Raw genomic sequence first — 20,958 nt, forward strand, 5'->3', positions numbered from 1 at the left:
TTTAGCTGTTTCAGTTACTAATAGAAATTCTAAGTCTTAGGCAGGATTAAATATACAAAGTTTTCTGGGAATAAATTACAACACACTGTTGGAGGAATGACAGTGCTGTTCTCAGTGGCTGCATCCCTGTGCATGTCCATTCCAAACTCTGAAACATCTACTATGCTGGTGGGTGGGTCACAAAATGATAGCAAGAATTCCTAAGAAGAGAGAATACCCCCTCAGCCAGGTCTTTTCTAACATTTTTATAACACTTTTGACATTAGGACATAGTATTTGAGATTCAAAGTGGGGAAGGCACAGGTTTTTCTGAAAATCTAGGAAGAAATAGAAATTTTAGTATGTGATTTATACCTTCCAAAGACATTAGAAGTGTTGTGAAATTGCATCCACGCCTTCAAGTTAGAAACAGCAACTAAGAAAACTCAGTCTCAAATATAAACACTGAAGAACAAATATATTTCTAAACCTAACTTTTTTCATTTAAATGCAAATAGGATTAGCAGCTCTTGAAGAAAATTAATACCTGTACCTAGTAGCATAAACAGAAAAGTTGCTATCAATAAAAACGCAGGTAATCATTAGAATATACTTGTCAGAACCCCTTGCAGGTAATCACAGTTTGTAACACCCATTATGAAATGTATAATTTATTGATGGTCAGAGCAGTGTTGCCTTTGAGGAAACTGTAACCTCTCTGTTATCCCTTTGCAAGGAACCAGTCTTTAGAGAAATGGCTGTGACACAGAGCTGAACAAGTCTCTGCCATAAAATGAAGCTTTTTTTTCATAAAATAAGAGACTAGTACTGCTTCTAATAAGATCTACAGTTAAAAAAAAAACAAAAACAAAACAAACAAAAAACAAACTGTCTTGAATTTACACCATTGCAACATGTTCAGTGTAACAACAACAAACCCACAGCATGTGGCTTAATAAAGACATACAAATTTGAAGCCAGGGGTTATGCTAACTTTATTTATGCTTGGCTGACAAAGATAACACTACCTAAAATTACAGACCTTTGCCAATTTTATCAGCTTTCTCAGGTTTATCAGACTGCTTATTCAGAGATGAAACTTCATTTTTTAACTCTGAGACTTTGGCCTCTTTAGGTTTTGTATCTGACTGAGGAATATCAAGTTCTGAAGTCTTCTGATTTGGCAACTGGAATTCTGGCACAATCTCTTTCAAAAAGCCCCAGACTTTGTCAAAGTATCCAGGCCTTTAAAAAAACAAAACAAAACAAAACACACATAAAAGTCAACGATAATGATATTTGCAATAAGAAAAGAAAGTGTGATTTTCATTTGGACAACACTATACTACAACTGACAGTCCAGCTCTCAGAAAAGTTACTGGGTTGTTTCAGTAAATAAAACACACTTGCCTGATTTTGTGTATCAGCCAATTTGTTAAGAGATAAGATTATGGACAGATGCAAAAAGAAAGAGATAGTGGCTAGAGAAGCATGTAAATAAAGCATCCTTGCTAAAGCTTTTTAGTAGATAAAATTTGCAGCAGGACAATCTGCAGACCACTTTGCAACTACACCATATAATAACTTGATTCTGGGTCTCTACATTAAAAACCTTCTCAAAGGTACCAAAGGCTCCAATCTAGGTTTTCCTAACTGTTTCAGCACACATATTTCCATGCCTCTTCCACTGATTCCACCAGCTACAACAGTTTTCTGATATGACATGATAGTTGCAGCCATACTAGTTCTCCACAGAAAATCAGTGATTCCAGAAATAATCTAAAACTGAATGAATTGTTCAGGGCCATGAATAAGCTTCATGCAAGCTAACTGCACGCAACCTTTTTTTTAAAAAAAACCAACCAAACAAACATTAATTGTACAATGAGCTAAAGCCATCTTATACTACTATTGCAAAGACTATGGTATTCACATTTTCTTATTCCAGAATAAAATATATTTCCAGTAAGTGCCAGAGCTGTGAATACTGTTTTTTGTTGTTGCAGTTGTAAACCTAACTACATAAAGAAACAAAATTTAGGTTACTTAGGAATCTAAGTCCATGGGCTACATATGCACTACTGTAAGACACAAATATATCAAAAACCTAAATTGCAAGCAGAGCTTGGGACATAAAAAATGCTGAAATAATGGCTAAAATAGCCTTTGACTGAACTTATTTAATACTGAAATACTGTTATAAATAAACAATTATACCTAAATAAATTATATATAAACCAAAACTATTTATTATCTCTGTATTCATTAGAATGTATACATGAAAAGGCAAAACAGTATAAGGTAAAAAAGAAAGTCTAAATATTTAGTGCCTGTATCCCAGTCATTTATTCAGTAAAAAGAATGTCAAGCTGGAAAATTAGGATGTCTATTCTTTAAAACCACAAAATGGACTTAAAATGCACAGGAAACAAGAAAAATGTTATTATAGGTTGGAAATACTATTTTGGGTTGGAAATAAAAGTATATCAACTATTCCAATTTAAAAGGTGAAAACACCATACTAGCTGAAGTCGATTACTTCCAAATTCATGATGTATACTTTGTATAGCACATTCAGATACAAAGTATGTGGCAGACCTTTTGAATCTGTATATTAGATGAAACAGATTTCTCTAACCCTGTTTTCACCACAGTGTTTCATATTAGTTAAAAATAAATTAATTTTCTAAAGAAAAGGCATCAGCTTAACATGATAAAAAGCTTTACAAGCAATTATATGACCTACAAAGAAAAACACAATAAAATTGCATTCCCTGGAGGCACATTTCTCAAGTGCCAGAACTAAAAATTGTACACTTCCCAAAATTGATGCTGAAGGACTTTTAGGGCTCAGCTTTATTTTTCATAATGCCTTATAAGTTGTTTAATATTTAATTCTGTATGTAAATTGTTTAACAGAACTTACTGGAGAGGAATAACTTCTGGTATCCATCCAGTCAGTGTATGCAGAACTGTAAATTCGTCCAGCTCTCTTTTTCCAGTTTCATGTATACTATAAGACAAAAGTAAACATTATACAGAAATGTAATATAACCAACACACAGTAAACTCTGTAGTCTACATTGCTTTCTGTAGGAGTAAGACCATATGCAAACAGAATAACTTGCTGAAAAACAAGTCATCACATGCAATTGTAGGAGTTTTCCAAAGCACTGCTGAATACTAGCCTACAAAGTCAAATTTGCTTTTATGCCTTTGCACCAGGCCTATTCTTTTAGTGTTCCCTCCGATACACCGGCATAGTTTCAAAATTGTTAGCAAGCATACTGTGTATACTTGCATACAGTAAAGCCTCTTTTTGCAGGGTTGGAGAAGTGGGGTTTAAATCCGTCACGCTAGAAAGCGGATACGAATCTAGAACTTCCATTTCCTGAGCAGCTGCTCTAACTCCCAGGTTATTATGCGCAACTTGGCTGTATTTCCAGTGTACCACACTCCACTCTTTCAAATCGATACAGTCTCCTACTCTCTGGAGAGATTTCCATCCATAGATCCTGAGAGGACCAAGGCTAAAGACGCCAGCAGTTGGCCATGACTAACCCTCGTGCTTTGGAGAAACGCAGTATTTCAAACACGTTCCCGCAAACAGAGTTTCCTAACAGGCACCTGCAAGCAACACCCTAAACTGTGTAGAAGTACTTTAGATTGCTCTTCCAACAAACATAACTTGATATGACCAGAGTAGGGAAGCTTGACTACCCAGATCGGTGTTTGGAATTCTTTTCTGAAGTTTAGTCATTTAAACACCTGGTGTTCATTGCGTATCTCAAAGGAACCTGGGGCCATAATTGTCAATCACTGCACCATGGGCCACATTCTACTTTCCAGGTCAGTTTTAGGGAAGTGGATCACCCCACAGCGCACAGCAGCAGAACTGTAGCAAAAGCATCAAAAGTAGCTTACAATACTCTATTTTCAGTACTGGTTAAGCCAATATTAAGGCCGTCAATTAAAACTTCATTAAAACTTCTTGGACATTTCCATTGGGCAGAAAAACACATGTGAAGCTTTTTAGGAATAATGTCAAACAGGGACCATACTCCAGTTTCTTTGCAAAGTTTTCTGTGCATAAATTTACAAACACATCTAAAAAGGAAACACCGCACCTTCTGTAGCTACAGGGGATTTTGCTTTACTGATTTACGGTGTCAGCTTTCAGAAAATTATATGTTCGTCACTACAAAATTCTTAGCAAAATATATTTCCCAAGTATACTAAACCAACTTTCTGAAAATTCTGTGTGACTTCACAAAACAAACTGAAAGTGAGATGACTAAACATACCTAGTATTTGCCAGTTTAATGATAGCTTTGGACAGCAACATTGGCCAAAGTTCAATTTGACAGGTTGTAGCTGGTAGTAACAAATTATCCTCTTCATTGAAAGGCATAGTGTCATCCACAGTGATCTTTCTCCAGCACCCCTGTGACAGAGGGAAGGAGAGGAAAGAAGAATGAAAACACTGAGTTTGTGGGCTGGAAACAGAACATGTGTGTAAGGGAACTTTTAAGCCTTTCCCAAGAACCCAATTCTACTGTAATTTGATTTACATTACAGATGGTTTTAAAAGAAGTTCTCATATTATATCTGAGAAGTATGGAAACAGTATTCATAGCATTTTATTACTGCTCTGACTTATTTCAGAGATTAATCTAATTGCAGCTATTTCCAAATAAATTTCCTCTCATATGTTTACTCCATCATGTGCATGCGTTCATTGCTGTTTATTCAGCAGCCATGACAGATGCCTGGGAAACAGTAATATTTAAAAAAGGCTTAACTAAAATATCAGTTTTGCAAATGCCTCCCTAAGGTCTTAGTCTGGAAAATGCTTGTGATATAAGCAGTCCCCCTTGCTTCCCAAGAAATACCTGGGAATGTTGGCTCCAGTGGTTAGTGTCCTGGAAAGCATTAAGACTGTATCTTATAAAACACTATAGGAAACACCACCAAATGACTGAATGTAACAAATATCCATATTTCCAGAAGAAACAAACAGGTAAGACAAGATACTGATGTCTTCAATACCAGATATTTCATTAGTAAATTGAGCTAGTATCCCACATAATAATCTTGCCTACCCTTCTCCAAAAAAGTTTCTCTCCTAGTCATTAAGACATAATGAGAGGCAAAGGAATTAGTGGAGCAATAGCAAGTACTTCTGTTAGCTCACCCACAAAATGACAAAGAATGACCAAATCACTAAAATGTTCACCATATGTTATCAGAGAGGGCAAAATTACTGTGCTCTGCTTGTAACTAAACTGTGGCTTCAAGCTGAAATGCCCGTCAATTAACTCTATATGACTTCTATAGGTTTCAGAAGAAAACAAATTTAGGCCATATGGCAAAGATACCCCAAAAGCATAAAAGAGGCTAATATTTTTTAAGATAAAAACTATTTCCTGACAGCCAAAACTAAATTTTTAAAATTTCCCAAGTTTGAAAAGGACCTAGTAAGTGAACTAATCACATATTCATCTCCTTTTTCAGTAATTGCTGAAGTTTAATAGAGAGCAGTACAAGTGGAAAAGTAAAGGAAAAGATTGAGGAGTTATTTGGTTTTCTGTAGCTCTGGACATTTTTTAATTCACAGTAGTAATTCTGTGTATATAATTCTTAAAAGGCAATAGCATTTTTTTTGCATATATAGCACCATCTAAAAAAATTTTCTCCTCCTCACCAACTGCTCACCTTTTATACTTAATAAATAACAGAATCCATACCGCAATTATTTTGCATCAGTGATAACCTTTTTACAACATTTCACTACTAACTCTAAAAACAATTATGCTGGTTTAAGGAGATAAGACACCAAGAGAAAGAAAGAAAAATACATGGGGCAGAAGGTTTATGGACAGCAAAAGAAATCTGTAGGTGAGATGAAATAAAGAAACAAATTCAATAAACCTCAGAAATGCAAAGTGGAAGTAGGATGTTGGGTAAAACTGAAAGAGTATTGTTCCAGTTATGTGAAAAATTATTATCCATAGGTTTGATCTGGTGGACGGCAATCCCCTCAGAACTCAATATAGCATTTTACTGAAACCAGTTCATTATCTTCCACTGTGCTTTCTCTCTCTTTTCATTTAATTTTCCACTTTCTCCTGTGAAATCTGTTTCTCCTCTATCTCTACTGATACTTGTCTTTTCTCATTTGCACATTTTCTTTAATATTCCACCATTTGACCCTCTTTTTCCTCCCTGTTTTTTCTTCCTGAGAAACACAGCTGTATTTCCAGAGGAAAAGAAATGAAATAAACCCAAAGGCCCAAAAGAAAACCAAACCAAAACTGACAAAGAAACTAAAACACCCTGGTAACTCCTATAGATGCTTTAAAATGAGGTCTTTTATCACATGAATACACAACCTCTGCAGCATTAAATCCACACAGAGAATAATGTCCTCTGCTGAGGAACCTGGGCAACATCATTTCTGCCTTCTCAAATGCAGGCAACTCTTATTGTCTCTATGACTATAAGTTATTCTGTACATGGAGGCAGTAGTAAGGGATAGGAAAAGCACAAGCATGTAAATCAGCTAAGTGCTCCCCCTTACAGGAAAGTTAAGAGATTCTTCCAGTTTTAACTGTTTTTCCTATTTCTTCCTCAGTGATGGCTAGCTGACATGTATCAATAGCAACTGCATGAAACTTCCTTTTAAAATATTATAATTGATCTACACTGTATTAGAACTGTATGTTTTTCTTAATACAAATACATGGTGCAGGATTATTTAGAAATGAAATTAATACGCTCAGGGTTTTATTCCCTCTCAAGAGACATGTATCAAACAGCAACGTGCGTAAGTGCAGCCATTCAATGCTCTCCCTCGCTTTGTTTGCATTTATGTTGATTCCAAAAGATGGACAGACTCATAAACAATTTAACAGAGTGATGAAAAAGTAAAAGAAATCCCTCCTTACTTTTATTCAGAGTAAGTTTTTATACTACAACCACTAGTGTAATGGTTTCCAGCATAGAAATAGAATATGAGCAATTTTCCAAGGGTCATGGAAGTGTTTGAGTAACTATTTTTTTATTTGTAACTGTAGAGATTTCTGAAAGAACTCTGCACTGAGGTGTTTCTGAGTGACATGCTGCATGCAACTGCGAGGCTCTCTCCGCAACTCCAACATGAAACTTGGCCAGCTTATCCATCTGAGGCATTGACCTGCTGCTGGCCCTCTCCAGGAGCATCATCTGCTGCAGATGTGATGCAAGTTCCTTTATTCTGAAGTTCTAAAAACATTGTGAGATGGGAAGTTTGTGCCTTCTCCTTTTGTAGAGCAACACTAATTATCTCAAATAATGGTAAACTGGAGACTTGCCATGAAGACATTAGGAAAAATTTTATATATATATATATATATATGTATATTCTCTTCCTCTCCTCTGGTATACTTTTCTGTCTCCTATTGTTATGCATTTAAGAGTGTTGTCCTTGAGTATTCTGACCTGCACTCTTACATAACATCTTCCAAATCCTTCCATTAACCACATCAGCACTTTTCACAAACACAGCCCTCATAAAACTTTTCTCCCCAAATTTAAGAGTTTCATTCTTTTACTTATTATTGCTCTTTCTTTTGACTGCCTCCTATTGGCTGAGAACATTTTCTCAAGAGATCTCTATTTTTTATTTTTTTTTACTGTGGGTTAAAAGCAAAAAAAGCCTCCAGGTTGTTCTTTCCCTATTCTCCTCTTCTCTTCTTGCGTTTCCTTCAGTCTTTGGTGGTTCCTTTTTACTGTATGAGGTTTTTTCCCATGCATATATATTAATAACATATTCTCCCAGAAAGCAAAATGAGCAATTTTTTTTTTTAAATTACTTCATCACACTTCAAGGATATAAAGAAATGTTGAATATACCATTTCCCTCAAATATTCTTTTAATATTTAATTGCCTTTTCTTCTAATTAGTTATGCCATATTTTGGATGGAATTAATCTAAAGTAAAATTCTAGCTATTGGACCTTTTTGTATTTCACTGAAAAGTTCTCCACTAGGATTATCTTCTTTTCCATTTGTAACTAACTATATGCAATGCCTTTGTAACCTTTATCAAGCTGGAAGACACGCAAGTTAAACACATGAAAGCCTAAAATCTAAATGATACTGAAACTTTGGAAAAGAATCCAGGTGTCTCCCATTGGTTTTTGGTCCCATGACATACATTTTTGCAGAGCAGTCTTACCTGTAGTCATGGAACTTTCCTTGCAGAAACTGGGAGTTTTAGTCCTTAACAACTGAGAAGGAAAGAATATTCTGTTCTTCTACCCCTTCCTAAGTGCTCTAACCACCACATTTTATGCAAAAGGAGAGGTGGCAGCCATGTGACAAAAGATATGAACTTTCTGTAACTTTTCATGCACTCTCACAGAATAATCTAGTGCTTGATATCTGCATAGACAGGTATACCTAATACAAAGCCTAAGTCAGCTGCTTAACCTCCAGGAAAACTCAGAAACTCTGAATGTTTGTTTGACTAATTCTGATAGCTCCTCACTCAGTATGTGAGACAACTTAATCACCCTTGGAAAAAAACCACACCTATCCCCACTGACAATAACAGACCACTTCACCACCTAAATTCATCTATGTAAATTCTGCTGCTGGAGACAGTTGGTGTGGTGATGCCTAAAGCAGGTATCTCAAGCAGGCACTCTGAATACATCCATAGCTTACCTATGAAAATGTTTAATTTGAGTAGCTGAACCTTTTAAACCTACTCTGTTAGAGACAATCATGTTTGGTCAATTCACAGTGTGCCAAGGAAGATATATTTCTTTCAGCCTTCCAATGCACAGATGGCATATTCATTGAATAACTTCTTGTTGGTGTTTTCTTTCTTAACCTTGCTGTTTATGTTTTTATTATCAGTAACTTGTGATAGCCTGTTTTTAAATATTGTGCATCAGTACTATTAGCAACTTAAATTTCATTAGTACCTTTGGCCTGCTTAATCAGCTGTCTGCATTGTCTTGGCTGTTCACTTGTATTCATGTGCATTAATTTTTGCTTTTTTAAAAAAAACAACTTTTACACATTCTTTTTTAGGTTTTGTTTCCTTTTTTAAGTACAAGTTTTTCTCTTTCCATGAATTCTATCTTTTTAGAAGTCCAATGGGATGCCTTTAAGTTTTCATTAACACTTCCAACTTTATGTTTCCAACTGACTGTGTCAAAAATATTTTCAAGTTTGGGTGACTGGAAGTTTAACAGGGTCAATTACACATCTTAGTGTTTTGTGACATATTCTGTTTCCAAAAGACAAACGTAACCAGAACAACCCTAACAACATAGACAACTTCTAACCTTCAGGTCAGTGATTATGTCTTTATTTATTAGTATGAGGTTCAATATTAAATTAAGCATTCCCTGTTGACTGTAAAATGCGTTAAGAAGCTATTGTCTGTTATCCTTAGAAACTCCATGGGATGTTTTGGTTTTACCAGTACCTCTTCAGTGAATGGTCCTCACACTGGAAGTCTTTAATCACCTTTAAATACAATTGGATACAAATAGCTCTGTAAAGCCAGCCAACTGAGTTAATAAAAAACATTCTTAATCCTAATACACCAGAGGTGTGGGCGACTTGTCTGCCTCTACTAACATTTGCATCAAACCTCCATATTCTATCATTCACTACACAGGAACGGAAATATTTTGAATATTATTTCAAAATAATTAATGCACACACCAAAGAAATCAGCAGATTAAATTAAGACTGAAACAAAAGTGGGGTAAAAGTTACCCAGTGAGAATTTAAATCATACAGTTTGTAGTGCAGTGCAAACCTCACAAACAGTCTTCATATTTTTCTCTCTACCAAAAATGAAATGAAACATACCTTATTATATAGTAAAAGACAAACAATGCTGAGAATTCAAGTGGTAAAAGGAATTTCAATTCAGGTAGCACACACAGATGATGCTTAGTATTGTCATAACATCTTCAGACACAGAGTAGAAAAAGCCCCCAAAATATCAACAAGAAGTATTTTCATAAAACAAAAAGGTATAAGAAAGAAATAAAAGAAAGAAAATTTCTTTAAATGTGCTAAATCAAAAACAGTTTACATAGGACTATAAGAGGACAGGTGGTTTAGAAATCAAACCCTGTAAATATAGGATGTAACGTATCACGTGCAGCTGAAAGAAACTACAAATGGTGAAAATTAATCACTTCTTAAATCAAAATTATTTTAACCTCTCATTACATGATACAGAATAAACCCACTATTTTCTGTCAAATATATTGAAATTGTGCTTTGGGCTAAGGAATAACATTGAAAACTGCTGTTTGACACAAAAAAAAAGTCACAAGTATCAGAAAAGTTATTTCAATAGTTTGAGCATATGCAACATTAGCAACTGTCACTATTGGATCCTCTTTCTATAATGTAATAAACAAATGAACTCAAATGTAGTATCTTGCTGCAGTGCCCAGAGGAAAAAAAAAATCTCCTAACAATGAGCAAAATTCTACATAAGCTACAAAGAAAGAATATTGCCTTTTCAAGCAATAATTCCATTTTATCAAGTTCTAAGTTGTACAAATATCACAAGAACTGTAAAAGGCATTTTTTTTAACATGCATCAGCAATTTGTCAATGCTTCTACTCCTACAAATCCAGATCTTTTAAATAATAGTAAATACTTACCTAAGCATTAAAATTTGCCATGCTAGCTGCATAATATTTATATACTGTTGGAGGGAAGTACTCACCATCCAATAAAGTTTCACTATGTATTTTCCATAGCTATTGTACAGTGGTATGTGTCCCTTGGTAGCTTTACATAAGGCATAAATGTGTTCCCATGGCTTCCAAAAAAGTGTGGATGTTCCATTAGTTAAGGCCTTTTCATTATATATCCTCCAAAGTGCATAAATTTCACTTACAATCCACCTCATCAGCTGAAAACAGAGATAAACAGAAAAAAAAATTTTTTTCGACTTACATCTTTTAGAAAAATTAAATCAAGGTATATTATAATGATCAAAGAATAAAAAAGATCCTGTTTTAAATGAATAAGTGACATAAAAGTATAGCTATGGTTTCATGCAAAAATTAATTTCACTGACACAACTTTTCTTAAAATAATCATAATATCTATCTACAATAACACAAAACTTAGTTTCATGAAGTAAAGGCACAATCTAAATTATGCTGTTCATCATTTACCAAAGAAAATGAGGACATATGATTTCAAAATAAACTATGTTAGAGGACTTGTGAACTGTCACTTGTTTAATTACTTATTACTAGATATAGCTGCTAAAAATCAGTATTGGCTTTAATACTTGTTATTTGTACTCAGTAAAAAACAATCCTAAATCATTAAAAGTACTTAATAATTTTTAAAATAGAAGCTTTAACTAATCATGCTTTAGTGCATGTGTTTTTCTAACATGCAGATTTCTGATATGTGCTATAGTTTCACAAGTATTACCAGACTGTTACAGTGTTTTATATAAACAAGAATGAGAATAAGCTTTCACTACAAGAAACTGCCCTAAAATTAATTAGTGGTTCTGTGGAGAGCAAAATTTACATCATCTGTTTTCTGGTGGCTTCCTCCCATACAGTTTCTCTGGTGCTGAATTTTGAATTTGCATTGAAGCATTGAATGAAATAGAAATTATGAATATTGTATTTAGTAAGGCACTCAGATGCCTTGCTTCTATCTGCTTTATATTTTCCCCTGATCTGTCGAAATCCAGTAAATATTTATTCAACTCTGGAGAGAAGGAAAAGACTGGCTGGGTGACAGACATTTGCACATACATGCAGGCACACTAAGAACATGACTTCAGAAAAGCTTGAACAAAAAATAAAAATTCTTTCTAGTACAGCTTTTATTTGGTCTTATCTTTAGATAATATTACCCAGTAATAATCTTTGTAGTTCATAGAATACGTTGGTTTTTTTAAAAAAAAGAAAAGATGTTTGGAAAATCTCTTACCATCATTGATTTAATTATTCAAATTCTAAAAAAGGTAAATACTAGTTATACAAATCTAGATGATTGCTTGCCATTTTATTCCTATAATTCTTTTTTCACTTAAAAAAATTTGTCACAACTTATTTCTTCATGGTAGAAATTTGGAGAGAAATCCAGAAAGTTAAAAAGAGTTAAAAAGAATGAAAGAAAATATTTTTAAAACAGGACATTAATGTATTTATACCTACCTCACTACAAAATATATGCTCATTTGCTGAAACAAGGTCAAATGAGGTTTCATTTTTGACAACCACAGGAATCTAAAGGAAAGTAAATTAGTTAAGTCCATAGCTGAATTATCTGGAAAAAATTAAATGAGCACTAATGTTTAACAGTAGTGACATAAAAATGTTAGACATTTGGCAAACATTCATTAGACGTTTGCAAACCAAAGGCCATCAGTTTGCAAATCTTGTAGCTGCTTTGGTATTTCTTAATAAAAATGTCTTAAAATGTAGATGTTCAGAATTTTAAAAAAACATTATTTTTGCCAGAAGATTTAAAGAGTATTAAATGAAATAATTACATAAGTAAATTGAGATTCCCTCAATTTATTCATAATATTTCAGTTCTGCATTTAAATCATAATCATAACACTGTCTCATACTTTGAGATTTCCTTGGCTCCCCACCAAGAGTCAAAGGGATTTCTTTCTTCATGGCCAGTTAGATAGTGATATTGTCAGTATGAACACTGCCTTTATCAAACCTTTGACTGTCTTACATAGTTTTGATGACTATTACTTGTTTATACAATCTGTTTTCTTTTTGTAAGCAGTTTAGAAGTAACATACTAGGATTGTAGTTTATTGAACTAAATATATCTGTGCCTCTCATCACATATTGGTGACCGCTGCTTGATTCTTTGCTTACCACACTAAATAGGCTTGTTTATGCTTTCTTTTATAGTTACTAATAGATTAGGTAGCAACATATATACTCTTAATAGCCTTTCATCACTTGACATTTACATTAATTTTTAACAACTTATAAAATTTCTAGTAATCATAGCTTCTTGATTCAAAATACATCAAAGCATCAAAGTGTTAATCAGGTCTTAAAGAAAGCAAATGCTTTCTTCATAGTGCTGTAAAGGTAGATTTTAAAAGCTATTTTAATACAGATACATGTTTCCATGGCTTTCTGGGCTGACAGTTCTCTTGCCCTCATCTTTCAGATACCTCTACTCAGTTTATGCATTTTGGCAGCGTTTCTCATCCAATCTTTTGGTCTTGTCAATTCCTCCCCTGACCTCCCCCTCTCCTTTCTCCATTAAAAAATTAAACTTGGACCTGTTTAGTGTCTAGTTAATAAAAAATGGAACTGACAAGCTGACAAAAGGAAAACTGACAAGCCTGAAAAAGTTGGAAGGCTGGTCAAAGTGTTTTAAAATTTCAGCATTTCATCTGAAGTAAAAGCGCTTTAAAACTTAGATTAGAAACAGCACTTGAGAACACTAACCTTCAAAATGGTAGGCTGTGTATTTTCTTTGCAATTAATTTTAAAAATAAACTGAATAAGACACTTGCATAATTTTAAAATGTTATGGTTACCTTCCAGACAAGTACTGTCAAAGACATGGACACATTCTGTATGCAGACTGGAGAAGTACAATAGTTGAAGTGAGAAAAAGTACTATATTTCTGGTAAAGCTAATTCACAGTTTCAGATGTATTTACTTCAGATACTTGCTCAAGGGAAGCCTTAGTTGGAACAAACAGAACTTGTTTTGCCATAACACTGATTTTTAAGTGAGAAAACAAGCACACAAAGTAAAACAGAAAAGCATCTCTCTGTCCAGCTGTCTTCTAAATGAATGTGGAGTTAAAAAGCAGAGCAGGCTTGGGAGGATACACTACCATGATGTTTTGCACCAGGAGGTGCTGGTCCATGGTGATGCCAGTAAGAAAGGCACTCAGACTCCGTAGAGTATCATTTAAAATGCTATTATTAGAGCTAACTGTAAAGAAAGGGATTAGTAGAGATAACCTTATGTCCTTTCAAGCACTGGAAAACCCAAGTTGTGCAGCATCAAACAGGCTTCTGATCCACGCACAGCATTCTGTGCAGACCCCACCCGTAGAAAGGGTTATGTCATTTTGGTGTTATTGAGCTATGATAGGATTTGAGCTATTACAGGATTTTCTTACAAGAAAACAACTCTCTTCATCACTTCTACTGTAAAACAGAAAGGATGTTCACAGAAGGACTTGTTGCTGGTTAGATAAAGGCGAGGCGATGCAGGTGGTGTAATTACCAGTGACAAGTGGGAGCTGCCTGAGCTTATCCAGCAACCAGGGATTACGTACAGAACCACGCAGGCCTCAAGGCCAAGCTCTGCACGCAGCACAGGTTAACTGTTACATGGATCACTGACTCCTCAGTGTACAATGGTCCCTGGACAGGATGACTATGCATGGTCAAGTGGGTTTTATCTGTTGAACTAATTTCCTCTACTAATTTTCCTCTACTTGCGACATAGCTAGGTGAGCAGCATTTTTGCATTATGACCTTGCTTTTTTCTTACCTTATTTGTTAAAAACTCTTGTGGACGTTTCCATGAATGCACTTTTAAGGATGCTGGCAACTCTATTTTCCCTTCAGGATCCTCAAAGACATGCTACATAAAATATGCATGAACAAAAATGGAACATTTTTTATTAATTACAGTATTGTATCTTCCACAAGATTTAAAATAATATATTGTTCATATGGTAATTCACTTAAGGGGAAAAATAGCATAAAAAGGAACTAATCGTATCTATAACTGAACTTAAAGAGTGCAAAGCTCAAAATAAACATTCAGCACAAAAGCTGCTTATATTGTTCTGAGAAGTCTCTATGGTCTGCACTGTCTAAATAGGTCTATGTGAAATGTTTTTTTTCTTTTCCACCTTTCAGAAAAACCTCCCAAAAAGCTGTTTAAGCTCTTAAGTCAGGCACTCTTCTACTAAGTTGTTTCTAAGTACTTTTTCTAATTCATTTCTAAAGCTTTTAAAATTGAAGACTGGAAGTAAATATCTAAAGCAATATTTAGACACAAATAAAGCAGATTCCATGCATTTAAAACTGCTATAGAAACCAAAGAGAACTATAATTACACAACATCATGAATTAGCCCATTAAAAAGAGAGCCTCATATAATTTTCAGACTTTCATTTCCAAAGTGATACTTATCCTCCGTGTGAACAGAAGGCATCAGGATATATGATGTTTACTTAATAGCATAACATAGGATGAGGAGACGTCTCTAATACTGCTTGTGCTGACTGAGAAACTAGTTGGTTACATGCCTTTTATTTGTGCCTGGAATTTTAAATAGCTTTTAGGCATATTATACATTTCTGTGTGTTTCACAGTCCACAGTGTATTCTGTTTATCTTCTCTAGACGAAACAAGATAAAGAGTTTCTGGGAAAGAAAAACTACAATCCTTTGAGTACTTATGATTAAATGAAGGCAAAAGAAAACACATTACAAAAGTATAAAAACCAAACCCAAACACAATTGTGTAAGTTCCTTCAACATATCAATCTGCAACAAACTATTTCAAAAACCTGAAGGAAAAAAAGATAAATGGGCGCGGGGCCGGGGGAGAACCTTTTAGGAATACTTGTTTTTCTGAAAGCTTAAAGGAAGCCTTGTAGCCTGGACCATACAGAACTGTATTAACAGAGTTTATATTCTGCTTTCAAATACATCCAACCCTGACTACATGGCCTAACAGGAAAGTTTAGCACTTAAACACTAGATAAACCAGCAAAAGGAGGCAGGTGAGAATGACACAACACTATGCAAAGAAGCAGTAAAAAACCAGACACAAACCTTTCTTTAGTTTACAAGTGCAAAAATACTTTGAAGAAGGATATTGTAGTTCAGCTAAACTTGGCTGACAAAATCAGGTTTAACTTATCTTTTATTTAAGGTGGCTATAAAAGACAACTGCCAGGTCTCAGGAGTTGATATTCTAAGGACAGGAGCCTCAACCACAAGTTCTACAGGCAAGACAGGCAAGAAACGGGCACAAGACAGACAAGGTCAAATGCACAATCTCAGCAGCACACTGCACTGTCCTAAGAGAGGCTATTGTGTAGGGGTGTTTGGTAAAAGAGCTTTAGTATTACAAGGAAAGACACCACTTCCAACTGATTCCTTTTCCCGCACAAGGAAGTAGGATTGTTTATATTCATGTTCTAAGTGTACTCAAAGGTACTGGATGCCATCACTAACTCTGTTTCTAACTGAAATACCCTATATGATGTTGAATTCTGGCTAGCTGTTTGGATCAAAAGAGGCCACATTAGAAAATTCTTTAGATCTGTAAATTCATCTGCTGTGACCAACATATTTAACAACTCCTTTAAACATGTAAAAAGAGCAATGTTTCATATAGCTTGTGGCTGAAGAACTGAATGGCCTAGTAAACACCTCAGAATGTCTCTTATGCTAAAAAAAGAAGAAAGATTTACAGTTACAATTATTTTTAAATTTTATCTATTATAATAATGTCTGGCAGACCTAACAGATTAGTGCTAGATAAATGTTTAGAGTACAGCCCAAAGACACCAAATGTGGTAATGGAACAGAAGAAAGACACAAAGGAAAATTATTTACCTGTCAAGTTAATGGCAGCACTCAGTATAGAACCTATACCTTCTCTCAGAGGAGTTCTTTGGCCCCATAGGGGTACAATATATTTAAGCTTGGGATAAGGAAAAAAAAAATCTACACATATGCAACATGTACATAGCACAGAAGAAAACATACAGAAAAAACATATGAACAATGCAAAATCTGCATATAAAATAGTTTATTAAGCACAATATTAAATGGATTTTAAATATCACTTCAAAATGCTAAGTTTAAAAAACTCTTTAAGAAATAATTTTACTACTACTCTACATAAAATGCATGTACATTCTGTATTTATAAACAGTTTGAAGGAGTAAAAATCCAGATGAGACTTAAAAGTCATTCCAAAGTTGGAAAGACTGAGGAATTTTTCCGCATCTGGTATGTGCTTACTTTCTGCAAAATAATGTTATCTCCTCAAACCATTCTCTGCACACTACAACTGCAGATAGTGTTTCACATGTCCAGAAACTGAGGTATGCAAAAGAAAAGACTTCAACATCCGCTTTTCCTATAAAAAAGATGGGTGCATTTAACCTTTTGAGGCCCCAGAAACTGCAGTGCCCAGAGAAGGGATTGCTCTGACATACTACAACAGTTCAGCTGTTCCCACATCCCTGGTTTTAGTTATGTTATGAAATAGATTTTCGGGTTGCATTTTTTTTTAAACCATTAATGTGCACACATTAATGCACACACATATGTTAACAGTTCATTTAAGAAGCAAAAAATAAACAATGCACAATACTTTTAGTTTATTATTTTAGTTTAGGAGGGAACTATTTAAACTTATTGAAAAGATATGATTGAAAATTAATATATTTCTCAGTAACAAATTATTTTCAAGTTGTGACAAATATTCTATTAAATACAGGTATAAAAAATGAAGTGGAAATAATATATATGTGTCACACAACTTACTGAAATGGGACTTTTTCCAGTTTTTTCTTTCTCTTTTCCAACTTTTCCAGTATCCCATTTTTCTGCATTGATATCTGCTTCATTCCATTCTGGCCAAATAGGAAATCTCCACTTCTCGTTGGAAGCACCTACGTGGGAAGACATAGTTGCCCTGGGAAACAAACAGATGCATGAATAAAAATGAACAGGCAAGGGTAGTAGGAAGATTTTTATCTCATAAAATATTCTTTTTTTAATGTACTGTAATGAAAATTTTAGTGCTAGTAACTACAATAACTTCCTGGCACTAAGATAAGCAAGCCTATAGAAGTGCTAGGTGGCGTTACTAGGTATAAACCAACAAAATATTTAAATGCATTTATATGAGGAATCCTGCTGAAGTAAATGGGACAGCTGAAGCACAAAAGGAGAATCCGAGAGCAGTTTCATCCTTCTTCCTTTTCCCCTTTCCCCTTTCCTTCATCTCCTTTGCCAGTCCTAGCATTCACAACTCAATTCAACTCGTCTTTTTTTTTTTTTTTTCCTGACTTATTTACTTTAACCAACCAAAAGGAGCTTGCCATGGATAAAAGACATATTGGGGAAAGGGCCTCCCACTTCTAGGCACCTGTGAGCTGCTAGACCAGCCAGTTCTGTCTCCAGTTAACTTCATTCTCAGGGGCCTCTTTTGCTACCAGCACTTTCATTACCCTCTTCTTGGGATTCACAACTCTGGTAAAAAGTTTCCTGAGACTGCAGGGATTTTCACAAGATTAATACACAATGTGTTCATAGCTACCAACCAGAACTAGTAGTACCTGTGCACGTCATTTTTCCAGTGCCTACGAAGGGCTAAAAAACTGAATTAGCTAGAATGAGAACACAGCAGCTACTTCCTCCTTTAACTACCAAACCTGGAAGCAGGCAAAGTATGTCACATCTTAATTATATTCTCCCAAACACACTGGCAATAAACTGTAGATGTTGTCTACTCAAAAGAACAAAGGGAAGAAGCTGCAGGGACCTGAGAAGCAACCAGGCATCAAAACCTGAGCAAAAGGGTTTAAATTAATCTTTTTGCAGAAAAAACATATGAACTTCAACTAGTTGGAAAGAAGGGCTAAGGCCAGAATTTCCTCTTTGAAACTCAGCACTGTCCTACAGCAGAAATACAGTATTAGACAGAGAATTTTTTACTACTGGAGCCTTAACAATATACTTATATGATACTTCTATTAGATTATGTACATCAGCTATAAAAAGCTAATGATACTGTAATTTTCTCTTTTCTTTCCTTAAACCACACACTTTTTTTAATTTATTTTTTTTTTTAAATGAGAAACATCAGAATTCCTACAAATATGTCCAGGAGATTGGGAAGATAACAGTGTTTTGGGCTACAGCTAGCGAGCTATTTTTACAAACTGGTGCCAAGAAATATATTTTTTAAAAATGAAAGCTTAATTTCTTTAGCAACTGCCATCTTTAGGAGATTTGAAAGGGAAAGCTTCCATTTTTTTAATATTTAAGAACAGGTTTTTTTAACTCCTGGCCATATCATTTCACATGGATATTTCTACTGATATAAAAAACATCAGTGATATCATATAAAACCATACTCACATTTTAGATTTCAGAATTATAGCTTTCTCTTAAGATATTGGTGATTCCACAGAAAAAAATGAGCCCTGATTATGATTTACAGCATCACTCAGATTACACAAAGCATTTGACATTTCAGATAAGATGGTCACAGTGTCATAATTCACAAATGCTCTTTTTCAGTTGTTGTACGCAATATTAATTCATTGTTCCTCTATAGGTGCAACATTAATTATGACTACATTCTAAAGACAAACACAGGCTACATAACTGAGTAGTTTGGCTAGGGGAAAACAGCATGTACCGAGTGACACCTGAAAACATTATTAAGCCCTGTCTCCCAGAAGGTGGAAGCAGGGGCAAGTCACTTGGGGGAACAGAGACATTGCTCAAATGTAGAGCAATGAAATTACAAAAACAAAGCTCAGCTGGAGTCGAAATAATCAAAGGACACTAAGGGCAAGGAAAAAAGTTTCTACAAGTACACTGGCAGCAAAAGGAAGACTAAGTACGAGAAGTGCATGTCCACTGCTTAATGGGGCAGGGAACCTAATGACAAAGGACATAGGAAAGGCCAAGATACTCAGTGCCTTTTTGTGTCCTGGATTTTGTTGGCAAAATTGGCTCTCAGGCCTCCATGAGTTTACTAACAGAGTCTGTGGTAGTGAAGCATTATCTACAGTAGATGAAGGCAGTTAGGAGACACTTAAGCTAACTGGACAAAGACAGCTCCATGGGACTAGTTGGGATGTGAGCAAAGGTACTGAGGGAGCTGACTGGAGTCACTCCAAGGCTCCTGTCAATCATATTCAAAAGACCGTGGCAATCGGGCAAAGTTTCTCACGACTGGAAAAAGGCAAACATCACACTCATCTTAAGAAACAGTAAGAAGGAGGATCTGGGGAACTACAGTGCTTGGAGACACTTTAAACTCAAATGGACAAAGACCTAAGCAACCCGATCTAGGGAGGCCCTGCTTTGAGTAGGGAATTAGACTAGATGGCTTCCAGAGGCACCTTTCAATCAACATTTTTCTGTGATTCCATAATACTTTGTTGTTAGCAATAAGGACAAAGACACAGGTAAAAATAAAGATTTCTCACTGTCTAGACAATAACTACATTCATCCACACTACCAGTAACTTTTATTTGAAGACAGCTTGTAAAAATTCAATACCACCTGTGCCTTTTGCTTTCCAAATTAAAAAATATAGCTTCTACCATTCTAACTGGAAGGAAGATGTATTCTGTGGAGTGATACCTTGCTTTGCTTTTCCATTTTTCTCATCTCAGTAATCTGTAAATGGCCTCCTCTCTCTATTATGTTTGATCTTTCATTAATGTAATCATTTTTTCTCCAGCATTTTCTTGAAGACTCAAATGATGCTTTGTTCTATATTCAATAATACTTAACAAGCAATTGAAAACCCTGTAGTGTTTATCAGTTTCTTTGGATTACTAGGAATGTCTCTATCAGTTCTAGTTGTTTCAAAGAATGTGCTGTATCTGCATTAGCTGCATGCATTAAGAACAATGAAAACCAGAATGCTAGCTGTACCAACAGCTTCAACACTTCTGATATTTTGAAACTTTGCCCCTTTCAACATTGATTTAAATACAACTCCTGGCAGCTTCTTACATATACTTATAAGCAAAAGATGTCAAGTTAAAACTCTTACTTTTTCTACTTTTTTCCTATTTCCGATGAAATATGAATGATGTATGTAGCAATTTTAAATATTCAAGGACTACTTCTAATTTTTTGTATCTTTTTTCCTCCCCCTAAGTCTGCATTTGCTCTTTTAAATATTTATAGAGA

General features: G+C 34.9%; 1 protein-coding gene across 1 annotated transcript in view; it reads right to left on the reverse strand.

Moving 5' to 3' along the window:
* The window catches only part of ADGB (androglobin), a 104,682-nt gene extending 86,980 nt beyond the window's left edge, over positions 1–17,702 (reverse strand). The window contains exons 1-7 of the mRNA XM_075036817.1: positions 17,559–17,702; positions 14,534–14,626; positions 12,196–12,267; positions 10,731–10,919; positions 4,284–4,423; positions 2,906–2,992; positions 1,022–1,224 (exon numbers count right to left, since the gene is read on the reverse strand). Coding sequence (XP_074892918.1) covers positions 1,022–1,224; positions 2,906–2,992; positions 4,284–4,423; positions 10,731–10,919; positions 12,196–12,267; positions 14,534–14,626; positions 17,559–17,702 — 928 coding nt within the window. The remainder of the gene's footprint in view (positions 1–1,021; positions 1,225–2,905; positions 2,993–4,283; positions 4,424–10,730; positions 10,920–12,195; positions 12,268–14,533; positions 14,627–17,558) is intronic.
* Between the last annotated feature and the right edge of the window lie 3,256 nt (positions 17,703–20,958).

The sequence above is a fragment of the Buteo buteo genome, chromosome 9 (genome assembly GCF_964188355.1).
Source record: "Buteo buteo chromosome 9, bButBut1.hap1.1, whole genome shotgun sequence".
Classification (NCBI taxonomy): domain Eukaryota; kingdom Metazoa; phylum Chordata; class Aves; order Accipitriformes; family Accipitridae; genus Buteo; species Buteo buteo.